General features: G+C 31.2%; 4 protein-coding genes across 6 annotated transcripts; 3 read left to right on the forward strand and 1 right to left on the reverse strand.

The window, feature by feature from the left end:
• Positions 1-68: 68 nt before the first annotated feature.
• Positions 69-6,361, forward strand: LOC105674529 (glutamate receptor ionotropic, kainate 2-like). The gene is made up of 16 exons (XM_012370913.2): positions 69-420; positions 533-627; positions 1,073-1,228; positions 1,428-1,627; positions 1,843-2,142; positions 2,241-2,513; positions 2,778-2,996; positions 3,346-3,561; positions 3,732-3,816; positions 3,965-4,103; positions 4,273-4,410; positions 4,651-4,849; positions 4,947-5,031; positions 5,200-5,346; positions 5,476-5,744; positions 5,835-6,361. The coding sequence occupies exons 2-16, from the start codon at positions 546-548 to the stop codon at positions 6,060-6,062; spliced, it is 2,736 nt and encodes a 911-aa protein (XP_012226336.1). The 5' UTR covers positions 69-420; positions 533-545; the 3' UTR covers positions 6,063-6,361.
• Positions 6,362-6,517: 156 nt separating this feature from the next.
• Positions 6,518-7,623, forward strand: LOC105674363 (distal membrane-arm assembly complex protein 2). The gene has a single exon (XM_012370620.2). The coding sequence runs from the start codon at positions 6,781-6,783 to the stop codon at positions 7,591-7,593; it is 813 nt and encodes a 270-aa protein (XP_012226043.1). The 5' UTR covers positions 6,518-6,780; the 3' UTR covers positions 7,594-7,623.
• Positions 7,624-7,638: 15 nt separating this feature from the next.
• LOC105674364 (U11/U12 small nuclear ribonucleoprotein 25 kDa protein) lies at positions 7,639-8,800 on the reverse strand. The gene is made up of 2 exons (XM_012370621.2): positions 8,270-8,800; positions 7,639-8,160 (listed from the first exon to the last, which is right to left on the reverse strand). The coding sequence occupies exons 1-2, from the start codon at positions 8,549-8,551 to the stop codon at positions 7,906-7,908; spliced, it is 537 nt and encodes a 178-aa protein (XP_012226044.1). The 5' UTR covers positions 8,552-8,800; the 3' UTR covers positions 7,639-7,905.
• A 167-nt stretch (positions 8,801-8,967) lies between these two features.
• LOC105674619 (integral membrane protein 2C) lies at positions 8,968-13,132 on the forward strand. Of its 3 annotated transcripts, none has more exons than XR_010888194.1 (6): positions 8,968-9,278; positions 10,272-10,763; positions 10,834-10,948; positions 11,092-11,241; positions 11,323-11,518; positions 11,635-13,132. XR_010888194.1 is itself a non-coding variant. In XM_067348353.1 (5 exons), exons 1-5 carry the CDS (start codon positions 9,195-9,197, stop codon positions 11,415-11,417), a joined length of 936 nt encoding a protein of 311 aa, XP_067204454.1. In that variant the 5' UTR covers positions 8,968-9,194; the 3' UTR covers positions 11,418-13,132. The 3 variants fall into 3 exon arrangements, 1 of the variants encoding a protein (XP_067204454.1); XR_010888195.1 differs by having other exon boundaries at positions 10,275-10,763; XM_067348353.1 differs by having other exon boundaries at positions 11,323-13,132.
• Positions 13,133-13,769: the final 637 nt, after the last annotated feature.

The raw sequence follows: 13,769 nt of genomic DNA on the forward strand, positions 1-13,769 counted from the left end.
AAATTTAAATTTTTCGGTCATAAGAAATCCTTGCTTGAATAGTTATATGAATAAGATGATCAAAAAGACATGGTATTCGCGTATATTTGTTTTAACGATGCGAATATTTATATAAAAAATCTTTCAGTAATACATAATATCGCTGGAAGATGTGTGACTTAATTGCTACAACGATTCTCAAGGTGGCCGGTCGACAGCAAGTCGAACGTATATAGGACGGTCCACTTTATATTTAGATCAGTACACTGCAAGATTACATGGGGTACAAAACTCCAAGTATACAAGTTCCGTTGGTTTTCGATCATTCGAAAAATTTCTATTGAGCAAAAATTTAGTTTATTCTAATTGAAAATATTTGTGTTGAAACGATGAGATCTCTCGATATCTAACTGTCATACCTTATTTATTACATTGCAGCAAGTAAGTAACATTGCATATAGATATATGTAATATCACGCTGTACCTATGTATTCCAATTAATCGATGCAATAACTTTTCATATTTAATAAATTTATTTATTGATATTTTGCAGATTATTTATTAAAATGTATCGTTTCTTTTGGGCTGCATTGATCTTGTTAGTACTGGCTGCTCCTAGTTGTAGTATTACGCGATATATAAAAGTTGGTAAGCATTACATCCATCTTTGTCGAATGATAGTTTTTGGGAAATATATTGTCTAAATAAAAAAAAAAAGTAATTTAATATATTTTTAACGCACGTTTCAGATTTGCTTTTGTTCACAAAGATTGTTTATTTAATAACAAAAATATTTTATTTAATAAATAGATTATATTTTGAAGATTCTAATTGTAAAAAAAAGTTTCTCCACAAAGTGAACGAGATATGCATAAATTTTCAACAATAATTTCACGATTAAAATTCACTCAAGTACTGAAAAATGTTGCATGTAATAATACCATGCTCATTCTTTTTAGTATTGATCCAACACGTATAACGCAATTTTCACAAATGTCACAGTTAATTAGCCAGTCTTAATGGACTTAACATTAATTAATGTAACAGCACTAAATTTTATCTATTAATATACTTATCTCCAAATATTTCTTAGGAGCAATTTTTCACAAAGGCGATGAAGATCACATATCTGCGTTCTTGAAAGCAATTTCTGAGACGAAACAGGAACAGTTTGCGCCCGCATTTGAACTCATTCCTGTCACCAAGTATATAGACATTGATACCGATAGCTTTAAAACTGCTGTAGCCGGTAAGTTATATAAACAAAAAATTTATTATTTTTTAATAATAACAAATATTTCACACGATATACTTATTTCGATTAAATTTTAATCTTAACATTAAAAAATATATGTGAATGTTTGAAAAAAAAATCTTATGCTACATATTTGCTCCAATTTTGATCGCATGGGTTAATGTGACTATTCATCCAAAATTATATTATATAGCTTGTGAGCTTCTCAAGGAAGGTGTGGCAGCCATTTTTGGACCTGCAAGCATACATACTCGTGGAATAGTCGCGAGCATTGCAGCGCGATATGACATACCGCATATTGAATATGTTTGGCGGGATAATGAGAAACTACGTGCGAATAAGAATCCGCCGACAATTATAAATGTGTTTCCAGATAGCGAGACAGTCAGCCAGGTCAACTGTTATATAAAAAACATTTTATAATTACAAGCACGTTTGAAAGACTGCGATTTTGTAATCTCGATAATATAATATATAAACTGAATGAATCGAATCAAAGCTGTTTGTGAAATTCTAAAGTTTAAATCACGGTTGTGATATCGCATTGTCTTTCAAAATAATTCTATTATTTTTATAATTTATATATTTGCTACTGATATACTGCACAGGCTATCGCTGACATAGTGGAGTCGATGCAGTGGCGAAGTTTTGCGGCAATTTACGAAAACGAGGATGGATTATCGCGTTTACAGAAGACTTTAACGCTGAAACGAAATAAGGATAGTCCTATTACGGTACGACAGCTAGGCGAAGGACCGGATTATCGCTCAATGCTTAAGGAGATACGTTCTTTGTCGATTTGCAACGTAATCATCGATGTCACGCCTCACAAACTCATCGAGGTTCTCTATCAAGCAAAGGAAGTCAAATTATTAGCAGATTATTGCAATTTTATTATAACGTATTTGGTAATGTCATTTACTATACTCCGATTACTTTACGTCGATAAGAAAATAGCAATGTATTTCAGATTATAAAAAATTAAAACATGCTATTTGAATCACAGGATGCATCCAAACTACCTATTTTTGAAGTACGAAATGGCACTACAGCCAACATTACTGGATTGAGCTTGAGAGAAACCGATGTGGAAGGAATTAATTGGTTAGACTCGGCGATTCTCTATGACGCAGTATTTTTGTTTGACAAGGCACTGAAAGCTTTGAATGCGAGGAATATTAATAATGAGGAATCTCTAGTCGTTGATCCTGGACCACTTTCTTGTGACGAAAACAATAAGTATCAAGCAGGACCTAACATTACCAACATTATGCGAGAGGTAAATTTTTCCATGATTCTCTCTTATTTCTTGATAAAAAAAATACAAATTAACTTAGAGAAATAGAAATAGATATAGATCTATATCTATAGAAATAGATATAAAGATAGAAATATATTAAAAGTATATTGGAGCTTTCATTTCAAATATTAATCAAACAAAAAAATTTTTTTAATTTCTGTTTTTAACAAGCTTAAACGATCTTATCTAATATTGGTAATGCTGAATTAAATTTTCGTTACGTAAGTACGATTTTTTGTTCAGATATCGAAGGCAGGGAAGATAACAGGAATTATGAATTTTGACGCAGATGGCCGTCGACGAGACTTTAACATCTATATATTAGATTTTCGACAACCAAATGTCACGAAAACGGCATATTGGGACTATGATGGTGTGCATCGTGTGCACACTGAGCAGGAATTGGAAAGCTATTTATACAAATCCATTCAAGAGAAGACGTTCAAGATTACCACTAGAGTAGTTCGTAATACCACTTAACACGGCAATTGCCAATTATAATATTAACTTCTCTCACATTAACGGAGTACATGTTTCGTCGACATCATAATAAAATAATGACGATATCTTAGAAGATTATATATTGCGGCTTTTGTTACAAAACTGCAACTGGAATTATATTGAATGCAATGTTAAGGAGAGAATACTTGTAACAAAGGAAAACGACTAGTATAAAACATCATAGTAAATCTAATGAAATTTTTATACGAATTGAAAAAAATGTGTGACTGTGCGCCTGACTGATGTTAAAAACATTTAATGGCAATTCAAATATTTTTCAAGATATATGTATGTATGTATACTTTTTTAGGGTGCACCATATGTGTCTGAAGTGACCGACGGTTCAACGCGTGGTATTGTGATTGATCAAAAACGTTATGAAGGCTACTGCATCGATCTGATTGAAGAGATCGCCAATTATTTGGGCTTTAAGTTTGAATTCGAGCTTGTTCCGGACAAACAATACGGAACGTTGAATCCATCAACAAAAACTTGGAATGGCCTAATTAAGCGCCTTTTGGATCGTGTAAGACGTTTTGTGTTTGCACAAACCTATTTTAAAAAATTGTACTTAATTTTTTCACTTAAAATCTTGTGTATGACAACACTTTTATTTTATGCGTGCATGCAAATATAAAATAATAAATAAAATTTAATGTACGGAAGTTTAATCGTACATACAACTACTTTTTGCAGGATGCTGATCTCGCAATTTGCGATTTGACCGTAACATCTCAAAGGGCTTCAGCAGTTGATTTTTCTCTCCCGTTTATGAATCTCGGTAAAATTTTAACCGTTATCTATATTTTCGGCACCTTTAATTAGCATGTATCGAGATTTTTCACGTATCTACGCCGATGATGAAATAATTAAAATTATATGCAATATTGCGATTACAACGATATTATACTTGATCAATTTCAAATTAGGTATTAGCATCTTATTTAGCAAACCGGAAGAAAAAGTACCCGATTTATTTTCCTTTCTTCTTCCGCTGAGTGCGGATGTGTGGATTTACATGGCGACTGCTTATTTAGCTGTATCGATTATGTTGTTTCTTCAAGCTAGGTAAGACATCAATACTAAATAAGATACTTTATTTGTTATCAAATAGAAAATATCGAATATAATGAGGAAGTTTAGCTTTCAAGTTAATATTGAATAAAAATAAATCAAGGGAAACTTAAAATGTCAAAAATAAAGTTTACGTTTTGCAATAATTCAATTTTTTTTAAAGAATGGCACCCGGCGAATGGGATAATCCACATCCATGCAATTCCGATCCTGAAGAACTGGAAAACAACTTTAATTTGACAAATTCGTTGTGGCTCACTATTGGCTCGCTCATGCAGCAAGGGTCAGATATACTACCCAAGTAGGTCTCATAGTATTATTTTTGTTTCACATACTTCTTTGTTCATTCCTGCAATTGCTTCTTTCTTGAGATTTTAGTTATTATTTCAACTAATTGCAAATATATTTGACTTGACGATTTATTACACATACTTTATTATCAATTTAACTAGCAATTGTTCATTAGATGTAATAAAATTTTATACGCTTTCTGAATTATTTATTCACAGATCAAATATTTTTATCTAAAATAAAATTTCAGAGCACCGTCTATCCGCATGCTTGCGACGATGTGGTGGTTCTTCACATTGATAATGATCTCCTCGTACACGGCCAATTTAGCCGCATTTTTGACCATGGATAAGATGGAAACGCCAATTAAAGGGGTTGAAGATCTGGCAAAACAGACAAAGATTAAGTACGGATCCGTAAAAGGAGGCTCAACGTCGACCTTTTTTCAAGTATAGATTAATATATTTTATATTATCCGATTGGATATATTTATATATGTTAAATTATTGATATTCCTTGAGATGGTGGCATTCAATTTTATCGTAGGATTCAAATTACTCGACATATAAGAGAATGTGGGCAGCAATGTCAGAATGGAGGCCAAGTGTATTCACCGGTAGTAATGATGAAGGTAGAATTAGAAAAGAAAAATTGAATATATATAATCAACATGAGAGAGAGAGAGAGAGAAAGAGAGATGCTGAAATATTGTAAAAAATTGGATAGATTATCAATTTCGATGAAAGAAAGAAAAACTATTTCTACATTATTTTAAAAATTTGCCTTATTTCTATTTTAGGTGTCGAACGGGTTATTAAAGGTAAACGACAATATGCCTTCCTCATGGAGTCGACTTCTATTGAGTATCGCATGGAACGAACTTGTGAATTAGATAAAATAGGCGGTCTAATTGACAACAAGGGATACGGGATAGCCATGCCGCGCAGTGAGTGCACAGAGAAACTTTGAAAACAATTTTACGAGAAGTGTTTATGTTTAATATAGAGTTTTTAAAAATATGTTTAGGAGATGGGAATGATTGAAATCGATATAAACGAACTATTGTTTTTCGTAGATTCACCATATAGAGTGCCAATCAATAATGCCATTTTGACATTGGGAGAGAAAGGCACCTTACAAGCATTGAAAAAGAAATGGTGGCAAGAAATGGGTGGTGGATTGTGCGTTAAGGATGATGCTGAAAAAAGTGTCAATACGGCCGAGTTGGGGTTGGCAAATGTCGGGGGTGTCTTCCTCGTTCTTATGTGCGGTTGCGGTGCTTCGTTAGTTACCGCCATTTGTGAGTTTCTTTGGAATATACGGAAAGTTGCTGTGAGGGAAAAAGTAAGAATTTTTTTCTCTATCTTTGTTTGCTTTCTTTTTCTAAGTATTTATGCGTCAAAATCGCAAATTTAATTACTTTCTTTCGCACAGATTACGCCAATGGAAGCGCTAATAGCAGAGTTGAAATTTGCCGTGAATATTTGGGCAGAAACAAAACCCGTTAAAATCGCCAAAAGCAGCAGTAGCGCAAGTTCTATGGAAGGTGGGCTCGGCAGAGCTGCGTCCACTGCTCGATCTATTGTTGGTTCCTTCTTACGTCTTGATATGCTTGACAAATTTGATAAAGATCACAACACAAACGATCGTAAAATTAATTAAACATTGTCAGATAACTTAAAATTCAGATTTTGGAAAGATATAGAATTCTATAAAAACAGTTGTTAAATATGTATTGGAATTTATTAGAACTCAACAATGTATTTTCTATGTATATCAGTTTTTTATTCTAATACAAAACATTTTTGACATAATATAATATAATTACTAAAGTAATATAACTATTACAAATGCAAATATATAATCTAATTATTAGATTCTAATATATATTATTAACATATTTAAATGTAATGATGTTAAATTATATTGAATATAAGGTATTTATTAGAGAGAGAGAGAAAGTTTACTTTCATGTACAATTATTCATCTACACATTGTAACAAAAATGTAAACTGTTGCTTAACGCAACTTTTTAACTAAACCTTTTCCTACAGTGATGTGTGACAAAATAAGTGTGAAAAATACTCTAGAAGAAAAGTGCCGAATAGCGCACATTCGCGCCTCGTTAATATCAGTGCTTTCATTATTATTCCCAATTTTTGTCATGTGATTTTTAGTTTGTCATTTTTGAGATACAAAACATAGTAGAGTTGAAACTGTCTCTTTTTTAAAAGGGAATGACGATCCTCTGAATGGAGCTAATATATTGCCTACAATTTGACAAGTAGGTTAGAATTTGGTCAAGTTAAGGTTAAGGTTAGATTAGGTTGGGGTGAGGTATAGCACATGCACATATAAATCTCAAAAATCCTTACTAATAATGTTGAAAAGGCGATTAACGTTTACATTAAGTAAACTGTGCGAAAGTTCGTGCTCTCAAAATAGTTTATTCGCTCAAACAGCACGTGCATATAGTGTAGATCATGAAAAAAGGCAATATTTATGGAGAAAGAAAGAGGAAGATCTGCAGCAATCCAAAGTCGGAGACGATCCAGAAAAGCCCAAGAAATTTCTGTGGTTTCCCACGGATGCGCCCAAAATGACTGATTTCTCCATTGGCAATATTCCAAAGTGGTTAGCCCATCAAAAAGTTCAGGCTACCAAGTATAGTCAGAAATTTATACCAGAGAGACACGAGACATTGGGCGCTGATTTAGCAACTGCTCACTTTATTATTCATCGTGGTGGCCGAGTAAGGTTTAAGGGTGACACTCATTGGACCGAACAAGATGAGAAAGGCAAGTTTAACTTGCCCAACACGTACAATCCACGCTATCATCTTGAAGCGATAGATGTTAATGGATTTGACATGCATTATGAGGGTCTGAGCAACTTGTGTGGTCTTATGAGGCTCAAATGGCTCAGTTTGAAAAACTGTAAGAATGTTGATGATTGGGGTTTGGACAAGATTTCAGCAGAATTTCCAGAACTGGAGTACTTGGACATATCCGGCTGTGAAAAGATCACCGAGAGAGGACTGGAATCACTGTACAGAATGTTCAATTTGAAGACACTAATTGTGACAAATCACTATAAGTCTGTTGCATTCGAATTGACTTGTTTGATGTTGGAAGATTGTACACCAGGATTGACTTGTGAAATTCTTGTAGCTGAAGAAAAACCAAAAGAATAATATATTAATAAATAGTTAGATTGATATAGATCAAGATTCTTATAATTTCTAATTAGTTTCTCAAAAAACATCTATTTATTTATTATTTACATAGTATATGTATTCACTCAATGTTTAAGTACTATTTATATAATTATGTATATATTTTGTACTATCTTAATTATTATGGTACTGTAAATTAATGTTTAAATAATAGATTAATACATGACATTTGCTAGATATATTAATGTATGAGATTAATAGTATTGATACATGATATTCATTATAATACAAAGGATAAATTTATTATAAAATATTAATTTTAAAAAAAGGCTAATACTCTTTTATCAATTTATTCTTTTCTCTGCGTCTTTTTGTAAAATGTAATTCAGTCTTATTAGTAACACCATAAAGTTTAATATTTTCATTATTATTAGAAAGTTTAATATCTTCGAAGCAAAGATGATATTTCTTCCAAATGTGTTTCCAATTTATTTTCTTCTTAATGTTCTCTCTTTTCAAAGATAAATTCATATGTCGTTTTATGGCCTTCTTCAGATCAAGAACTGTTGTATCATGTGGAGGAACCTTGAACAAAACAGAAGTAAAATTTATTGAAGCAATACATATATTTTAACAAATTGATAACATATATACATATATACCGTACAAATCATTAAAAGTAAAAATATATTACCACCACTGATAACTTCGGCAGTTCTCCACGATTTAAAAATAAAGTTATGGCTTGTCCTTGTGCAACTGCAATATATGATTTAAGCTCTTCTATCGTAACATCTGAAGGCAATCCGGAAAACAACGGATCGCTATTAATAATATTACCAATAGTTGTTTTAGTTAACTTTACTAATTCTTGATGATTAAACAATGTAATCTCAGACTTCACTTTGTCAACAGATGATTCTTCCTCAATATTTTTCATCACATGTTTTGATTCTGCATCTTTGACAGTATCCATGTTATTATTTCTATTTAGAACATTAGCAGATTATTTTCACAATTTGTAAGTATTACATATATTAACATAATTTTTGCAATATTATAATTTTATGCAAATAATACTCTTTTCTATAAGCTTATAAAAATTCTTAAATAAGTATAATAATAAAATAAAATTTTAGAATTGCAATCAGATTTGATATTTGTGTCTATTAGATTGGACGATTTGCACTGCATCCAATATATAATATTCCTATATCCAATAGAAAAATTTATTTTCTGAAGATAAATGGTCTTTACTAAAATTTCTAGAAAACACATTTTTTTATTGGTCATTGCAAATCGAATGTAGTGTGAATACACCATTATGTTTGCGATTGACGCACGCGCGTGCACTTTCATCAGCTCGTTGAGGGCGCGGTTGTCAGCGATCAATCTCAGCATTTTGCATTTGTGTATACGCAGCAATACGCAGTTGTTCGTGAGATTTTGCTACATTTAGGTCTTGTTTCCCCCCCTCTTTGTCCTTGTTTGAGGACTCATCAGTCTCCGATAAACGATCGTCGTTATTGGCGATAGCCTAATACACGGCTCGGTTCTAGTAAAGTTTGTCGCATTGTATCGATATTTAAAAGGCACTCGTATACCAAAGAGCAGCAAAGATGACGGTCATCACGAAAGCGATTACCGAAAAGAAGGCGTCCGACAAAATGGAGCAGCCATTGTTTGTTGAGGAAAATGCAGCGGTTAGTATATGTCATGAAATTCATCGCGAATAGATATTTACCTTTGATCAATCGATTCATCAACAAAAACAAGTTATTTTTGAGCAACTTTGTCAAGGTTGCGTTTTACAAAATTACTTAATGTCAATTCTCGCTATACGAAGAGACATATATTCAACGAATTTGTCAATTTATATTGATGTATGTACATATTATATCTATATATTTATAAGCGCAAGTGCACACTTGCGTTGACAATATTGATGTTTTTTGTACAAACAGTTTACATATTTACACATCTGAATCAGAATCAACATAAACTTACGTTCATTATGATAAAAGGGACTATTATTATCCCAGTACATTATACATTTTTCACACGTCAATAAAGTCGATGTGTAACACATTAAGTACCCTTAAAAAGACAAAATACTTGAGATGTTTATAGAAAACAAAAATATTTTAGCTTCCAAATTTACCTTCAAAATTTTTATTGCTACCTTTAAATTTTTTTTTATCGCATAGTTTACTAAATAATCGAGAAAATAATATAGTTGTGATATTCTCTAGAAAAAACTCTCGCAAATTATATATAATTGTATTTTAAGAAAAATAATTATTTATAAATATAGATATATAATTAATATTTATCTATATTTTGTATATATTATATATAAATTATATATATATTATAATTTATAATAGTTAATAGTTTTATGCTTCAACCACACTTCTGGTTCTTGTTGTCTTCTATATCATTGTTTATTTTTGAAGAACTGCACATTATAGAATTAAATTTTTTTTATTATTTTATATTGATTTTTCAATGTATAGTCTCATCAATGAAAGAAAGAGCAATTTTTATACATTGTATCTTTATTTGTGTAAATTTTATTTAAATTTGTATAGTTTCTTACATTATTTTATTTTGCCTATTAATAGAGAGAATGAGGATTTTGGATCTGAGATCCAAAATTAACTGATTAACTGATTAAAAGTACAAGTACTTTTTAGCAGGATAGCTCAAAAACTGATCCCGAAGCAGCACGTCCAAAAAGCGATTCCAATGGTCATTACTTCGTTGCCAGAAGAAGCATCCACCATATACATGTAACAGCTACATTTTTGCTTTTTCTCGTCGCACTGATGATACTGATTATTGGCGTCATTGGTGGACTTTACATCTACAAACAATACGCGAGAACTCAGATGCACAGATTCCGTACTGGCTGGTACAGCATTCCGTACGACAGCTCAAATAAAGCATCTTACGGAAACAATGGAGTTCATCAGGGATTGTTAGCCGATTCCGATCTATTCGCCAAGAGTCTCACTAGAGTTATGGAGCAAGATGCACTGGATATTGCGAAGCAGATGGATCACGACATCAATAATTTCTTCAAGGAGAGATTTGAAATTGATCTTGAGAATGAGCACTACGAGAAGATTGATGTGCCCGACTTCCGCGGCGGACGCCAAGGTCGCTTTATACACGATTTTAATATTGTGAGTATCAGTATTTTATTCCTATTTTATACATTGTACAAGATTTTTTTAATGTTATATTTATTTATAGAATAAAACAGGTATTATAGATATTGATGGTCAGTGCTGCTTTGTTATGCCATTGAACCGTCAGCGTGTATTACCACCTCGTAATATGTATGATCTCCTTAGAAAGATGTACAACGGTGAGTTTGTGATTCAATTCAAATTAACTGATCTTTGTTGACATATAATAAATAATAATATTGATTATTTTTATTCTGTAATATATGATAATGCATTATATAGATATTCTTTATGAATATTGTATATAATTCTATAAAATTAGGTTATTACGAAGTGGATACTGCAATCGTACGTGAAACCATGAAAGTAGTGACACCACCGATCACTGACATGTCAGTCGTCGGAACGTACATAGCACGCGAATGCCAAGACTTGCCTACCTATATGCTGCAGAAAGTGAATTCTTCTAGCGGTTAGTCGTCAAATTTCAAATTATTACAAATGAAATTTTGCGCGACTTATTAATATATTATCGTGCTTTCGAATATTTTAGTTGTGAAACGCAGCGCATCGAGTGGAGTGTTCGGACAATTCGCCGGCAACAGCATTATGGAAGTCGATATTGTAAATTTAGAAGACTTTGAATGAAACTACGAAAAATTGAGCAGAGAAAATTTTCAATTATTCTAGAATATTAATCACCAGTAGATCAATGTATAAAAATTGTACGCTGTCCAGAGTAAACTTAGGTAAATATTCTGTCGAATTTAGGATTGTTACTGCATTTTTAGTACGTTGACTGATTTTTTTTCTCGATATATATTTTATATTATATACTATATTTTTCTAAATTATTGTGTTTCAGACGTACTACATATTTATCGAGAGATCTTCAGTATGTCTTTCCATTATATACTTTCTATTAGCTCTAGATCATAAAATTATATGATGCAATTGTGCGATAATTTGTTATCGATCAGAGATATTTGATGCATCACGAGAGGGTTATGAGGGATCTTTTATATCACAAAAGGCTAAACGTAAACGACTGAATCATTGAATCACTAGAAAAAGTGCAAGAAATCGAAGAGAAATGGAATTATATAAAATAAAATGTCTGCGAGTTGATTATTATAGAAAAGTTAATATTTCTTCCGTATTCTCGAAATATGTTATTCAGACAAGTAGTAAATGCGATATGTTAGTTAAACTACAGTAATGAAATGTTCACTATTACGAATACTCTAACACACTGCTTGTTGACTATATTTACAAATAAGAGTTGAGTGAATAATGAAACCAATGAAGGACAGCTGAGCATTCAAGTCGTTGGGTTTGCGATGCAGTTTTATGTGATGTGTTATGATCAATGAACTATAGATACATTCATTTGTAAATTATTAGAGAAAATTTATGGCTCTCATTATGAACAATGCTTCAATATGATAAGCATGAGATGCTGAGCACACAAATTTCTAGTATGAGAATGAAATAATTTTCAGAATATTTTCAACAAGGTAAATATATTGTTTTAGCAATCATAATATGTAAAACAGTAAACATTTATGAGATTATTGTGACTATATAAATATTTTTACAAAATATTTGGACTGAAAAGTAATAGAAGTTACAAATAACGGCTATTGATTCAAAAGAAATTTTGGTGTTCAGATATTCCTTGTGACAAGACTTGTTTATTTATTCTGCAATTTTGGTTGAAAAGCCGCTGCTTTAATAAGAATTAATGATATTATATAACAGTATTATTTTTTAAATATGTTTTACATAGTTTAAAATTGGAACTAAAAATCCAAAATTGTGTGCAATAAATAAATTGACTGCACTTTGCCATTAGTCTATTTTTAGTGCATTTTATAAAAAATTATTTTTCACATTTTTTAATTTTATGTATATTTATTATTTAATATGCGCACGCGACATATTCATTGTCGGCAAATGTATCTAGGTACTCGGGCTTCTCTATTCATTAACTTTGAATATTACACATTATACGTAAATTAAGCATCAGCATTTATGAAATGTATCTCTTAAATTTGATTCATGATGCTTGATAATAAAAGATTAAGACTTAGTCAATAAACCCGAAAAAAACTGTAGTAGTATGTCAGAAAAAAAAAAAATTGTAATACATTCTGTAATACATTCCACATTATAGATTATTATCTATAGACATCGTAAAATTAAGCCGAGTTATATAAAAGCATTGTTGCAGAATGACTTTTTGTGTGTAAATGATTGAAATAGATATTTAAAAACAACCATGATTATAATATGGGAAATAAAGTATTGTGTTGTATTTCTGAATAGATTAGAATAATTAAACTTTAATATCCACGTAAAAACTGATTGAATTCTTTTGATTTTGGCCAAAGATAATAGAAACATATACCTATATATATTTCAATATATATACAGATCACACACATCATGGACCGAGTGTACGTTTCATTCTATATTAGTTTCAAGTTTGCTTGCATTACCAATTTCAGTATACAATGATAAACATCACGCGAATGTATGAATACCATGTGGTGCGTACACACTTTTAAATATTCGTAGGTGTATAGATTAATCAAGGCAATGGATTAATGGTGGCAATAAATAAAGGATATTAGAGAAAGTTAATTTTTTACTGTTTTCAAGTAAAAGTTGAAAATGGAATATCTCAATATCAATTTGCTTTTGTCGATTCTACTACGATATAATGTGTGATTTGATCAGATTTAAATATGCATTTAAACTTTATCATAAAAATATTAGGTACGATTCTCTCTCACGTTTCATACTTCTATCTCTCTGATTATAAAGTGTAAAGTTGTTTCTTTTCTTATCTTTACAGTATTTAAAATCAACTTTGTAAAACTATACGCAAATTAATACGCACTGTAAAGTCTGATATAAAATAAATGATACGTACAAATATCTGCGTTAAACCTGCAATTGCATCGGATATTTTTTGTGAGTTTTGAATCAATTTTA

Source organism: Linepithema humile, chromosome 1, assembly GCF_040581485.1.
Source record: "Linepithema humile isolate Giens D197 chromosome 1, Lhum_UNIL_v1.0, whole genome shotgun sequence".
NCBI lineage: Eukaryota > Metazoa > Arthropoda > Insecta > Hymenoptera > Formicidae > Linepithema > Linepithema humile.